Source organism: Pollachius pollachius (assembly GCF_949987615.1).
Source record: "Pollachius pollachius genome assembly, chromosome: 11".
Taxonomy (NCBI): domain Eukaryota; kingdom Metazoa; phylum Chordata; class Actinopteri; order Gadiformes; family Gadidae; genus Pollachius; species Pollachius pollachius.
In genome coordinates this window covers 11,090,632-11,105,354 of record NC_136944.1, presented here as the reverse complement: position 1 = coordinate 11,105,354, position 14,723 = coordinate 11,090,632, and the positions used below count along the sequence as shown (strand labels likewise).

The 14,723-nt window shown below is 42.5% G+C and overlaps 3 protein-coding genes across 3 annotated transcripts in view; all 3 read right to left on the bottom strand.

Moving 5' to 3' along the window:
- Window positions 1–1,464, bottom strand: part of pvalb8 (parvalbumin 8) — a gene marked incomplete at its 5' end in the record, with an annotated part of 2,011 nt that extends 547 nt beyond the window's left edge. The window contains 3 exons of the mRNA XM_079746630.1: window positions 275–384; window positions 1,042–1,174; window positions 1,404–1,464. Of these exons, the coding sequence (XP_079602756.1) occupies window positions 275–384; window positions 1,042–1,174; window positions 1,404–1,464 (304 nt within the window). The remainder of the gene's footprint in view (window positions 1–274; window positions 385–1,041; window positions 1,175–1,403) is intronic.
- Window positions 1,465–7,557: 6,093 nt separating this feature from the next.
- Window positions 7,558–8,594, bottom strand: LOC307082898 (parvalbumin beta-2; the record flags this gene model as incomplete). Its single annotated transcript, XM_079746629.1, has 4 exons — window positions 7,558–7,670; window positions 8,088–8,197; window positions 8,297–8,429; window positions 8,534–8,594. 4 exons carry the CDS (start codon window positions 8,592–8,594, stop codon window positions 7,645–7,647), a joined length of 330 nt encoding a protein of 109 aa, XP_079602755.1. The 3' UTR covers window positions 7,558–7,644.
- Window positions 8,595–10,986: 2,392 nt separating this feature from the next.
- Window positions 10,987–12,261, bottom strand: LOC307082900 (parvalbumin beta-1; the record flags this gene model as incomplete). The annotated part of the gene is made up of 4 exons (XM_079746631.1): window positions 10,987–11,012; window positions 11,382–11,491; window positions 11,754–11,886; window positions 12,201–12,261. The coding sequence occupies 4 exons, from the start codon at window positions 12,259–12,261 to the stop codon at window positions 10,987–10,989; spliced, it is 330 nt and encodes a 109-aa protein (XP_079602757.1).
- Between the last annotated feature and the right edge of the window lie 2,462 nt (window positions 12,262–14,723).

Sequence of the window (14,723 nt, the reverse complement as noted above, 5' to 3'; positions counted from 1 at the left end):
GTTTTAATGCTTGCCCGAGATATAAAGGTTTCATTGTAGGTACCCCTGTGCCATGCATCAAAACCTTCCAACAATGTGAATTTGGCAATTTTTCACCTATTTTCAAGGCAAATCAAGTCAATTTTGTTTGTATAGCCCTAATCACAGCTATAGTCTGACAGGGCTTCACAGGCCCCCTTATACGACACTCCCTACGCTCTTTCATTAATGGAAAACACTGTGATGGACTGTCAATGTCCAGCTACGTGAAGCTAGATGATACTGGTCCACTCACCATCAGCACCGATTTTGCCATCGCTGTCGTCGTCGGCAGCAGACAGGAAGTTCTTGGTCTCTGCGGCGGTCAACACACGTGCTCCAGGAGAAAACCTCTGGAGGAAAAACCTGTAGGACCCAGCAAACCAGGAAGAGTCACCTACAGGTTACATGGCTTACACTCAGAAGGTCACACTGTCTCTCCCTCCTCTCATCCCTCTTTAGCGCTTGAGCTTTTCAATGTTTTTTTACTTTTAATTTATATTTGCTTGTTTTTTTTTACTTGCATTTATATACCTAGTCACTCACGGAAGCTTAAATATGGCATTGACAATTGCAGTGTACCACCAACTATCATACAAGTGTATGCTTGCCATTATACACTTCTGTAGGGTGCTGATCCTGTAATGGCACCCCATCAAAGGCAACTCTTAGGGTTCTGGAGGATTTTGAACCTCTGGTGTCATTCCAACTGGTGTTGCTGCTATGAAAATATATTAAGTGTATAAGGCTATTGGCTTGACCTCATTTCATACAATGGTAGGGCTATATTGAAAAACAATTTGCTACAACATTTGCTACAACAAATAAAAGTTCTAATAATGACAATAAGAATCCAGGTTAACAAATGTGTTGGTCTGACAGATAGGCAACAGTATTCTTTGTGACTATGATTGACAAAATGTGGGTAATTCTCAAGCTTCAGAATGTTTTTCTAAGAATCTCATTGGTCCATTTCAAAGTATTCCAGCCTACAATCATTAATCTGTACAGCCTCTCACGCACTTGAGCTCTTCTTCCTCGATGAAGCCGCTGGCATCATTGTCCATAATGGCGAACGCTTTTTTCACCTCTGCTGGACTCTTCTTAGAAAGACCACAGATCTGAAAGAACTTCTTGGGACAGAAGGAATCCGGAGCTGGAAGTTCAAACACATTCAACAATGAATTCAAGAGCAAGAAACCAAAGGTGACTGTGTGTTTCTATTGCATCCTTTTAAATGATTTTAGTGTTTTTTTTATCTTCAAATATCTCTACATTGTTCAAATCTGTTGTTGATTTATTTTTAAGATGAAGCTACATATAGGGCCTATATTTGTTTTCCTAAAGAGGACACAGATACTATGATCAGTAGATGAAGGCGATACCTTGGCAGTCCTTGATAGCGTTGTCGATGGCATCAGCAGAAAGAATGGATGAGAGAGACATTTTAAACCTGTAAGATAAACAAGAGTGAATTATTAACAAGTTGAACTAGAGCGGTCATTCTTAATTGACAGTGCCACAAAAACAAAGGGCGAGTTACTGCTCCTAGTTTACTTTGTCTTAGTTAACGCGCTGATCGAGAGAGCACCCTTTTGGTTTTGCGCCATGGACTGTAGCTGAGCTGTTTTTCCATTCGAATTGGCTTCTGGCAAAGGAGCAATTAATCTTGTCAATTTCACCGGACCCATAACCTTCAACGCACGTGAAAGCGACCACCGTATTGGAAATACGGAAACTTATTTTGTGTAGCCTACAATATACACACTCACAGCAGCCCATGATCGACCACCTCACATTTCTAAGCATAAAAGTATTGTATCCGAAAGACAATCGGGAAAGTAAAATGAATCATTTCCCCGTACGAAAGACCGAACAACGAGCCGCAAGAAAGGCAACTTACGGAGGTGATGTAGGAGGCTGTTGCCGACAAGTGTTGATGATGCAGAAGAAGCAGGAGGAGGACTATGTGGTGATGTGGTGTCCGTCGAGGAGGATTTATATAGGTCTGATTCCAATGACAAAGACGATCGCTTGAGTTACCTGTGTGCGGATCCAATTCCAAATGCCCGCCCCTGATCGAGTTTCCTACCTAACTAATTAACCTTTACTATGTATAACGCCCTGCAGGGAGGGAGGGAGAGAGAGAGAGAGAGAGAGAGAGAGAGAGAGAGAGAGAGAGAGAGAGAGAGAGAGAGAGAGAGAGAGAGCGAGAGCGAGAGTGTGGAGCGATCTGTGAATGGTTAAATTAAGTTAGGAGGTACCTTATCACAACTTTGATGATCCCTTTCCAGTTTTCCATGACAGAACACACAACATTTTAAAACTGAGCTTCTCTGACTGGGCTTTCAAGTCTTAACCAGATAGCAAACATTTTGATATAAAAGGACTCTATACTTTTTTTTAGTATACGTTTATGATATGTTATAAATCCATGGGAGTTTTAGGGTATCTCGCTCAAGGACATTTTTGGGGTACAAGCTTGCTCTCAAAACATATCCCGCAACGTTACGAGACAAACGCCAACAGACGAAGTTACAGAATGGAATGCGGCCGCTTAATGTCAATCTCACTCTTAACCGACCCAACCATGAGGGCCTGCTGCTGCTGCTGCTGCTGCAGGCGTTCTGACCTTATCACCGTCACGACCCAGGAGGACATGAGAGGTACCAGCCTGGAGGTCATCATTGACCCTCACAAAGGGGTTGGGATGAGCACAAGGTCAGCCAGGCTGGGCTGGTGATGAGGAGGATGAGGAGGAGGAGGAGGAGGAGGAGGAGGAGGAGGAGGAGGAGGAGGAGGAGGAATAGGAGGACGATGATGATGATGATGATGATGATGATGATGATGAAGGTTCAGATATTGTTGTACAGTACAACACTGTTGAGAGTTTTCCCCTGGTGCCTCGGTTTGTGTGTGTGTACAAACGCACACAAGCATACACATATGCAATCACACACACACACACACACACACACACACACACACACACACACACACACACACACACACACACACACATAAAAATACACATACAGTAAATGCAGAAATATAAGTCATAATCTGGACACGGTGGACAACGATAAGTTTATGACTGTACATGCATGCTTGTATGTGTTTGGGTTTCTGAGTGTGTGTGCTTGCATGACTGTGTGTGTGTGAGTGTGTGTGTGTGTGTGTGTGTGTGTTTGTGTGTGTGTGTGTGTGTGTGTGTGTGTGTGTGTGTGTGTGTGTGTGTGTGTGTGTGTGTGTGTGTGTGTGTAAAGGTGAGCTAATGTCTGAAGAATAGGTCATGGTGTACACCGTTGATCAGATAACCTCAAGAAGTGTTGTTTAGGTGAGGAGAGGTCCTTTCAGATCCACCATTTTACAGAATGGCCCATTCCTTGAAATGTTGACAAACTTGTCACAGTGGCCGTGGCAGTTTATTGGTTTTGAATACACTAGGAATGACTGCCATTACGTTTCTGTCTTCCCTTCTGTCTGTCCGTCCGTATAATTATCTGTCTGTCTGCCTCTGTGTCTGACAGTTTGATATGAAGTGCGTGTTGTACATGTGTATTACAGACATTTGTTGGCCCCAGCTGGTCTGACACACAAACACAAAGCAAAGGGTTATTAGACAAGAGTCCTGCGAGACTTCAGCAACGACCATGGATGTTGACCACACAAACACACAAAGTGTGTGTGTGTGTGCGTGCGTGCGTGTGTGTGTGTGTGTGTGTGTGTGTGTGTGTTAGTGTTTGTGTGTGTAAGTGTTTGTGTGTGTGTGTGTGTGCACGTACACTGTACAGGTGTCATAACTCGATATATGTTTTAAAACAGGATGTATTCTGCCTCCCTGAAAAACTTTCTAGGACATTGTGACTGGGTCATCTGATCCGCAACGTGACACTGCAGGACGGAAATGCCTCCTATATGACTCCATATCCTCCGACAGAACCAGCAGTCATTCCCGGCTCGGTTTGCAAAACAGTAGAGTTCAGCTGCTGCAGCTGATGATGCGCGTGCGAGTTTGCATGGGTGTGGTCACACGCACGGACACACGCACGGACACCTGTAGGCACCTTGAGACAGGTCTGCCGCCCCTAAGTTCGATGCTGTTGCACTCGAAAACACGCCAGCTGGCGACCGTGAGCATGCACTTTAACACCAACCTAAAGGCTTACTGCCGGTTTACACTCCTCCGTAAAGCGCTGTAGACACGGAGAGCACCCTCCGTCGCCGGAGAGCCTGTCGGAGACCCTCTCCGTAGCTTACGTGCGCATCCAATATTTGTTAACTATCCGTCGACGCAAAGGAGAGGGACGGAGACAAATTCATTTCCGGAATCACTTTTCCCTGGTTTGACGTTGCAACTTATTTACTATGTACATTGTTTACTTTACACAGTAAGGACCAATAAAACACCAAATAAGATTTGAAAAGCTTTGGAAGTTTATTTGCAACCCTATTTACATGGTTTGTAGTCAACATATTAGATCGATTGGGCGGCGAATTGCATTGCGTATCCGGCATCCCGACAGAGGAACTGCGAATGCTCGAGGGGTCTCCGTAGTTACTGAGTCGGATTACGGATTACAGAGTCGGGGTAGTATACTTTGGCCCTTTGTTATGGTTCCACGTTTACGCAACGCAAGGGGGTTTACTGCCCCATTATGTCCTTGTGGACGCTCCTTGCGGACGCTCTTTGAGTTCACCGCAAGGGCTTGATGTGCGCCTCCAAACAATTTGATTTATACCTGGTTAAATAAAAGATTTATTGATTGTTAACCTTGGGTCGAGGCTGCAGCAAGGGCTGTGATTGGTCCGCTAACGTGATCCCCACGCAGAACCAAAACAGGTTCACGACTGCGTTGAAGCGACTATTTGGTTATTGCGTTGCGTCAACGTGGAACCATAACTTAAAGGCTAATTACGGTCTCATGTTCACGCAACGCAAGGGGGTTACGCACCCCTAACGTCCTTGCGGACCCTCCTTGCTTCCACCGCAAGGGCCTGACCAGTGTTCGCGATTGCTCATTCACGTGACATTCATGTTGGGGCAGTGGCGCGCTACAAATCTAGTTAACCTGCATTTTTTCACAACTCATAAGGAACCTTCCCCTTGATACCGTAGTTCTCCTCGCAGCTCTATTGGTAACGTCAAACACAAATAACCTGCATCGCTGCCAGTGCCGCCGTTGTTTTGTATTGGAGCCAGGGGCGTAGGAATGAGTTTAACATTGGGGGGGACACATATCGGAAACCTGACAGATCCGTTAATGGTTTGAACAGAAATATGTCATAAATTAACTACACCGAAAAAATTCACAAATATATTTTATTCTACTAAAAAGATACATTTGTAAATGTAAAGGAAAACACATTTTGAATGGCAGTTTTTTAGAATAAGAAGCGATGACAAGACGCTGTGTTGCGCTTTCAAAATAAAATTAAATATTTTTCTCCCCCGGTATAATTTTTAGGTGGGACAAATGTCTCCAATATTGGAGGGGACACGTCCCCTCCGTGCCCCCCGGTTCCTACGCCCTTGATTGGAGCAATAGTCGAGTGATGTCAAGTAAACAAAAGTCAAAAGATGCTGAAGGCGCAGTAATGGTACAGTCCACTGAAGGGTTGTTTTAAATCGTATGACATTAGATCATTCCTTGCATGATGAGCACAGATTGAGAAATACTACAAAACCAAACACCTGTCATTTTAATAATATATCAAGTATTTAAGTATCAACCACCCCCCCCCCCCCCCCCCCCCCCCCCCCCCCCCCCCCCCCCCCCCCAATTCGAACCCTGGGCCTGACGTGCGCCTCCCAAAAATGTTAACCTTCCGTCGAGGAGACGCAGCAGCAAGGGCTGTGATTGGTCCGCTTGCTGAAACCCGACGCAGAACCAAAAGCTTCACGACTGCGTCGAAGCGTCTGCGGGGTCATTGCGTTGCGTGAACGTGGAACCATAATCAGCATTTAAGCCTTAAAACTTAAACAGTAGCTATTAGCGTGCTGACGTGTCATGAGATGTGGATCGAGGTTGACTCGTGTAAACATTATTTAATGATGTCATGTGTGCAGTTCTACGTAGTCTGGGACTATTACGTTTCGCCTATCCAACTGCATGCGTAATGTGGTGTCGTGGTTTGAACTGGATACAACAGCAAATAAATAATATATGCTTAAACATTGTGTGACCAAGTGATTCAAGGCTGTTAATGTTTTATATCTGATGGCCTAAATTCGTTGCTTATTTTCTTTCTCATTGCATTTGTAGTTTGTAGTTGATGCACTCTTGTAGTATTTTAGGGTGGTTGGGTTAGTCATTGTCAACAACCACCTCATCTAACCTAGTGGCCACTTCTAATTAACCTCTCTTGGGAGATTGATACACCGGCGAGAAGAGACGGCGGACATCGGATCGAAAGAGCCGATGATGTCATGCACCATGTTGATACAGCACAGTCAGACAAGGCTATTTGGTTACTGCTCTATCATTTATTTATTCACATTTGCTAATTTCAGCTTTCCTCTGCTCGGGATAACCCCTTCCTAAATGTCAGAAGTGGCGTCCACATGGACAAGCGTGTGTGTCCGTTAATTACTTGCTCATCGAAGGCAAAGCCTACAATAGTCTTTAATCGTTAACGACTAAAGTTTGACCAAAAACATGCCAGTGCTGATTGGTATAGCTGACCTATTGTGCACAAACTCTGAATGATGAATGATTGTTCTTTAAAAAGTTGAAGATGTTGAGAGCAAAGTTCATACCGCCCACGAGAAGTCCACTTATGGGCATGTAACTAATGCTATGGGCTTGCGCCATCTAGTGGTTGAACAAGTAACAGCCATGTATTATAGGATCCCTGCAAGACACAGGCATGGGTCCCTCAATAACCAACACCTTTGACAATTACTCCATAAGGCTTTAACTGCCAATTTCTGGTACGAATATCAGTGTTTAACAAATACTGATTAAAATTAACATTACATTAATATTGACAGTAACATTGTTGAATTCGTTTTGAAATCTAAAGTGAAAATAAACATGTATTTTGAAACATGTTAAACCACATTTGTTTCTTGTAAAATGTGTAAATAAAAACAAAAGTGGACTTGCATGTACACCATATAGTTCACAAAATAACTTTCAATTGAGGGACAAGCCAATGAAAATTAAATAACATTTGACTTGGATTCATAGCAGGTTAACATAAGAGGTCATAATGATTGAATTACTTTTAATATTTAGGTGTACGATTCATATCAAATACGGTTATGTGCAACATTTTCCATGTTTGCTCCATACTAAGATAACTTATGAATACTATGGACTATAAATACTCTTGGTATCACTGTCTCAATTTAAGTGACCATTGAAAAATTATTTTATTATTTCTGTCGTTTCTGAAAAATGCATAATAGATTTTACAGTACATCAAAATTCATATTTAAGACATGAACACAACCAAGCTACATTCACAATCATATTTTTTCTTCTTCTTCTTCTGGACAGTGTGTTGCATAGGAGGAAATGTCTCACAAGCTAGTGTATAAAAATTATGTATATTCAGATGAAGAGGGGCGAGGTCTACGTGGCCTTGTTGTTCCATCAGAGCAGGTGTTGGTCAGTCTGTTTATGCCTTCACCATGGCAGCAAACTCTGCAAGGAGAGAGAGAGCGAAATAGAGAGGGAGGGAGGGAGGGAGAGAGAGAGACATAAAGAGAGGGAGAGAAAAAGAGAGACATAGAGAGGGTGGTGGAGAGAGAGACATAGAGAGGAAGGAGGGGGGTTGATGGGGAGAGTGAGGGGATGGGAGGGAGGGATGGACAGAGTGAGAGCCAGGGGAATAGAGTGGGGGGGGGGGGAGAGAGTGTGTGAGAGAGAAAGAGAGAGAGAGAGAGAGAGAGAGAGAGACAGAGAGAGAGAGCGAGAGAAGAGAGTGAGCGAGCATGAGACAGAGAGAGAGCAACGGGAGTTTGAAATAGAGAAATTGGATACCATAACCTACAAGGCGCACGGTATGTCTTCATGGGGCTGCTTGTAGATTATAGAATAAAGACGAAAATAAACCCCTACCATCAACTCCTATCTTGCCGTCCCCGTCGGAGTCTCCGGCCTTCAGGAAAGCCTTCGTCTCAGCGTCGCTCAGTGCGCGTGCACTTGCGCTGAAGTTCTGCAGGAACAGCCTTTGATTGATCGAAGAGAGAGTAGAATTAGGTGTCAAGGTGACAAAGTATGTATCATTTGTAGCTGATATACAATGCGTCTAAAATGGCCTTATTTACTTCAGCTCATCCTCCTCAATGAAGTCGCTCTTGTCCTGGTCAATGATGCCGAAGGCCTTCTTGACGTCATCGGAGGACTTGCCGGCCAGACCGCAGGATTTGAAAAACTTTGTATGGTCAAATGAGCCGGCGGCTGTTGGAAACATAGCAAAAACACCGAGAATCGCGCACATAAATGTACAGTAATGACTCAAACAAGTACTGAACATTTTTGATTGTAGCAAAAAGAGACGTTACATTTGCAGGCCTCCAGGGCTGCAGCAACTTCCGCATCCTTGAGAATTCCTGCGAATGCCATTTTGAGCTGTAAAAGTAAAAATTAAACGAAAATAACTTTAATATCTCTTAGGGTTAGATGTCATTAATCATATTTCATCCTTATCTCTTGTAAGCATCTGGCCAGTTGGAAAATCATAATAATAACCTATCACCAGGAACTAAATAGAAAATGATTAATTAATTAGTATTTATATAGTCCTACATTGTACTCATCTTGTAAACTTGGAATATTTGAAAAACTATTATTTTAAACAAACCAAAACAAAAATAACAACAAACAATTACAAAGACAAGTGTCAACATTGTTCCAAAACCAAAGTGAAACCAGCATTTCCCTTTTCGAACAAGGCAACCATCCCTATTGACTATATTGCAAGCAAAGGACTCTTTTTGGATGGTGAGTTTCAAAGAGTCCGGCTTGATGGATCTGACACCGAGTCAGATTATGGGAGGTATGGAGAGCAGACGAATCCATGGCATCTTGTGATCTTATTGCGAGTTCCTTCCGAAACAATGCAAAAAACCTTCTCATCTCATTGGCTGGCCAGCGTGGATTGCAAAATCCCTTTAAACCCCCAAACGAGTCCGATCTGAACTCACCTCTGGTGTCTTTTGCTTTGTACAGATGACAAACACTTCGACTGTAGTGGTCCTCCAGGCGTGTCTTTTGACCTTTTATACTTTAAGTGCATCGAAATCTGAGGCAGAAGATAACTGACACCGCAGTGAGGGGCTGGCAGAAGAATTCTACTGGCCAGTGCCTGGTCTATTTTGAGTTTCACAAAGAAGACACTTAAAAGGTGCGTTTAAAAAGTCGACAATATAGTCTAACCACATGCTAATAATATATAGGCCTACACCCTGGAATGAAGTAGGCCTAGGGTTCTGATTGTTGGAGGGCAGGGGTTGATTTAGCCTTTGTCTTGTAAATTGTGCAGGTGAAGTGAAGAAAAGACATATAGAAGCTAATCAGAAAATTATTTAAAAATAAAACTTAGATGATAACTGTATAAATTGATTCCTATAATTGGTAGGCCTTGGTGAACGTCATTGTCTTAAGTCAGTGTGCCATAAAGATTTTACAGCAAGACATTTACATAACAATTGCAGGTGTTGCTCCATAAATGTGACCCTTGACATCCTAATTGAAATTAAATTAATCATATTTCAACTCTTCAAATCACCAAAAACCCAGAAGACGTACAAGATGGCGGCTTAACATTCTAGTATAGCTCCTTTTAAGATAGAAATTTAAATTGGGTCAACCCTAATGTTTTCATTGGTGTCTTGGATGTCTAATTGTAGTCTCTTTCTCTCTCTCTCTCTCTCTCTCTCTCTCTCTCTCTCTCTCTAATAGCATATAATAAGCATATAATTTAAGCATTTATTTTGAAAGATAAGCGGTTTACGGTGGACACGTTTGTTGAGCACAAAGTGTCCCAAATGAGTCCAACAAGCTCATCCGAACACAAACGAGAATTGCTGCATAGCTTCAGGCTGCTTGAGTAGTTGAACCTACGGATACAACCATGGGCTATTCATAGTTACCCCTCAGCCATCTGCTTGCCACAGCAATATGTCCCACTGACCGTGCAGAGAGAGAGAGAGAGAGAGAGAGAGAGAGAGAGAGAGAGAGAGAGAGAGAGGGAAGGCAGAGGGGAGGAGAGCGAGAGAGGGCTAGATAGCGAGAGAGGGGAAGGGCGGAGAGAGGGCGGAAGATAGAGAGGTAGAGGGAGAGAGATCGATAGGGGAAGGGAAGAGGGTGGAGTGAGAGAGAAGAGAATTAGATAGTAAGAGAGAAGGATAGAGAGGGGAAATGAAAGAGAGAGAGAGAATAAGAAAGAGATGCCTAAAGAGAGAGTGGAGAGAGGTAGAGAGATGAAGGAGGGAGAGGGAGATAAGAAGATAGAGAAATAGAAAGAGAAAGAGGGAGAAAGGCTAGAGAGGGGAGATAAGAGAGAGAGAGCGGTGGAAAAGGAGAAAGAGAGAGGGGCGCTGGAGCTCATGCCCTAACTGTGTTGAATGTGTGAACCCTATCCAGCCTTCGCCCCCTGACATGAAGTGTGTGCACATGGGTCTTCTTCACTCTAACAGCCATCCATCACCATTCATCTCATAACAAGTAGAGCTGACAAGCAGGGATTTACGACAAAAGAGCATTTATTCCTGGTTTTTCACTCTTCCTCAAAAGTGCAGATAAGTTTGTACATTTGCACAGGTCGATTCCAGAACATTTAACACATGCGAGTAACATTAACATTAACATTATACGATGTGTTAGATGTTGAGAAAAAGTTTGCAGGCAATTCATAAATAAGATATAAAAAATATTCTTTCAGCTGATGGTTACTGAGTCTTGCAGGGCGTGCACGGTTCCATGTAGAGTTGTTGTGATGTTGGTCAATGGAGATTTATGCCTTAACAAGGGTGACAAACTCTGTGGGGATAAGGTAGATGGTATAAAACATTAGTATTGAGCCGAGATTAAGTGTAAATTCAGGCTGCTTTAGGAAATTTATGAATAAATCTTTATTAACTATTTATAAACTGGCAATAATTGTCCTCAATGTAGAATAGGGAAGTATTTCATTTGTTGAATCCTCAAACAATGAGTGCATCAATTTAGCAAACAATGTTGTCGTGGTTGTTGTTTGAATTTTTTTAAATGCATTAGTGTTCTGAGGTATAGCTTGGGTTTAGTGGCAGACCTTGCTATGACATGAAGCTCAATCCGAATCTCGTCTCATGATGTGAACCAATGTGTGGTGTGATGCTCAAATCTAGTGTATTAAAGAAAAGTACTGACCATCAACTCCGATCATGCCATCACCATCAACGTCACCAGCAGCGAGGAAAGCCTTGGTCTCACCAGCGGTGAGTGCCCTTGCTCCGGCGCCGAAGTTCTGCAGGAAGAGCCTTAAGAAAGAGGAAATGTTGATGAGGAACAGAAGTGTTTCCTAAGGAATATGTCATATATGTCAAAAGCTTCAGCAGTGAAACTCTGAAGCAAAGTATATGTATTTTGTATTATCTTTTTAATAATACAATTATAGAAGCCTTTAAACCTACTATAAAGAAGTGCGATATCACACAATGACTTTTATAAGGAAAGATATCAAAAGGTAATTTAATGGTGTAGTAGCCTAGCTATTTTAAGTGTGAATAGAATGAGTCATACTTAAGCTCTTCCTCCTCAATGAAGCCGCTCTGGTCCTGGTCAATGATGAAGAAAGCCTTCTTGACTTCCTCGGCGGACTTGCCGGACAGACCGCATGCCTTGAAGAAGGTCTTGTATTCGAAGGAATCAGCAGCTGCGTGAAAACATTTTTAGGATCACCGTGACAGTGCCGAAGAGCTCCGAAGAACAACCAAAACGAAATGAAATGAAAGGATGTGAAGACTTATTGTGGCTCTCCGTCATCAGTAAAACGTGAGACGCCGCAGTAGACTATGCCAGAGAGTCAATCTATCATTGTGTGCCACTTTCCCATTCAATTGCAATGTTTTGTTTGACCAAATATTTATATGCAATTGATAAAAAATGTGTTTGAAGTCTTAGGAATACACTAGACTGAAACGCGGATATTATGTATTATTTGTTATTCGTCCCCCCACCCCCGCTTACCTGTGCAGGCGCCGAGGGCGGCCTTGACGTCAGCGTCAGCGAGTACACCAGTGAAGGACATCTTTTCTATCTTTGAGAAGAGAGAGAGAAGATAGTGTTGAAAGCGTAAAATATTAGGCCTGTTTAGCCTAAACTTATCAATGCTTCTTTAGGCTAAACATGTAATGATAATGATATTGTTCAGATTATTATTAACCATAGCTCATTTTGAGGAGGCCTACGATGAACCCAATAGCGTGCACGTTTGAATGCCTATATAGGAATATATGGAGCAACGCGTAGGTATAGTGAGCAATATTTGAGTAATGTCATCCTTAAAATAACACTTCCACCAACGGCAGTAAACCGCAAATTATTAAATACATGATGGCCTGTTTAAACCAAGATAGAAGCCTAATACTATCTTAGTTCATACAAAGCATGTTATTAAACGCAAGAGAAGTGTAGCTCAGTGCATAATTTAACTACAACATGTATTGATCTATTAATATTTGAGCATCCAATCAGAGGCCAAATTGGGTAAATCCACAACAAGACCCATGGTGATGCACTCTAGTCAGCAAGAGTAGAAATCAATGCGACGAACGACCAAGGCGAAACAATGCTTAGTTCGCTTGTAAAGAACAAAACTCTTTACAATAACTAATTTCCCCAGCCTACAGACTGTTAGCGAACGTGTTATCCAAAAAGTAAAAATAAATCCTCAGAAAAGCCTCATTTAAATTCCTTTCAACCCGAGGTGTCCATTGATCCATCTTATGATTTTGGGTTCCATTTGATTTCTATGGTAGTCCACCACGGAAAAGGTCCCATGATCGGAATTCCCCTGCTCCCAATGTAAAGATGCTTGCAGGAGCCGATCGGCCCGCGGTCAAAGAGGAGACCGCGCATCTCCCTAAACTCACCTTTTGCGCTGCGTTGAGGCGAGTGAAAACCAAGTGGAGCTCAAGTGTTGACCAAGTGCCTAGCACCCTCGTCTTATATAGCGTCCAGCAACGCCATTTACAGAGGTTTAGAGTCCTGCTATCGGATACCAAGATGCATCGGTTTCGAAAAAAATGTGCCTCGTCGCCTTGAGTTATTTTTAGGCCAAATGAGGATGCTACCATGAATGCCTATAGCTAGACCTGTTGCATTGCTGCTCCCTTGGAATTGAACTGGTGATATCTAATTAAAAATATCTGTTGCGGTATTCAATGAAACACGCATAATATGTGTATATATTTTGCATAAGGAGGAAGATATAAACTAATGTTGTCCTAATATATGGAGTACAAAGCTGGTTGAACTCATGCGTTACGGAGAAATTCTGAAAGGACGTGTCGTGTTAACTATATGTGAATATCCTATACCACACGGTATAGGATATTTCTAGGTTTGAGCCTTTTGGTCCAGGCAATAACATAGGACAGTTAGGCATTGCGATTGCAATGCCTATTACACTATTTAAGACATAGGCCTACATACCAAGGTCAGAAACGCCATAGGCCTAGTCTGCCTTGAAAGCATGAGGTGACACTTTATTTTGCTGGCCCGTGCTTTTCTAGCATGGGGTTGATCAAATTACTTGATCGGCCACATATTTCTACGGTTCGGGGTATCATATATGTATGTCGCCAATGAATCGGGTTGCAAGCGAACCGTCTGCCCTGTGCCAGCTGCCTCTGAACCATACACGAAACGAGCCCACTCAGTATATTCCATTTACAGTCTATTTGTGTGTGGCAGGAACTCTGCGTGCGTCAGTGCGTGATATCCGGCGTGAACAAGTAAGCAATATGTTGGTCACACATGATTGCATTACGAAAACTTGCAGTAAGGGAGCTCATATTAAAAGAAACACAAGGTCATATGTTCATATGTTTTAATATTGAGTTCGATTGGCTCTAGGCAATACAGTAGCTTACAGTAGACCACATTAAACCATGCGGATTGCACATTCTGGCATACTTGAGCCACTAATAGCTCTATACATCGAGTAGATCCAGATGCTTAATAGGCCTGTTCATTTTATTTATTCTTATTGTTCTTATTATTTGGTCATCCTTTACCATACCTTAATAGCCTATACTAATTACAAAGACGAGACATTAAAGGGCATATTTGGTTAGCAGTGTTTAATTGCTTATTATTTCAAATATGTCCAGTAGAAGGCGGTAGTAACCTGAATGTGCCCAACTTGACGCCAACGCCTTACATTGTGCAACCAACACATTTTTACATGCAGTGAAGCGTTGAATCACTTAAGCCAAATCACTTTCTTTGAATGTCGGTCTCTGTTGCAAAGTTGAGCCTCAAATGATGCATTAACGGGTAATAACTGTCGACAACCAGTAGGCCTAATCTAATTAGGGCTACGTTATTTTCTGGATTCACGGGACATGACTTTTCTTTTGGTTCAGAGTCACATTTATTTACGCGGTGTTGCTCTGCTCATTGGAACAATGATGAAAACAAGTCATGTTTAGGTGCGTTTATGAGAATTGTATTAATCCTTAAAATAAACCAAATAAATCCAACCAC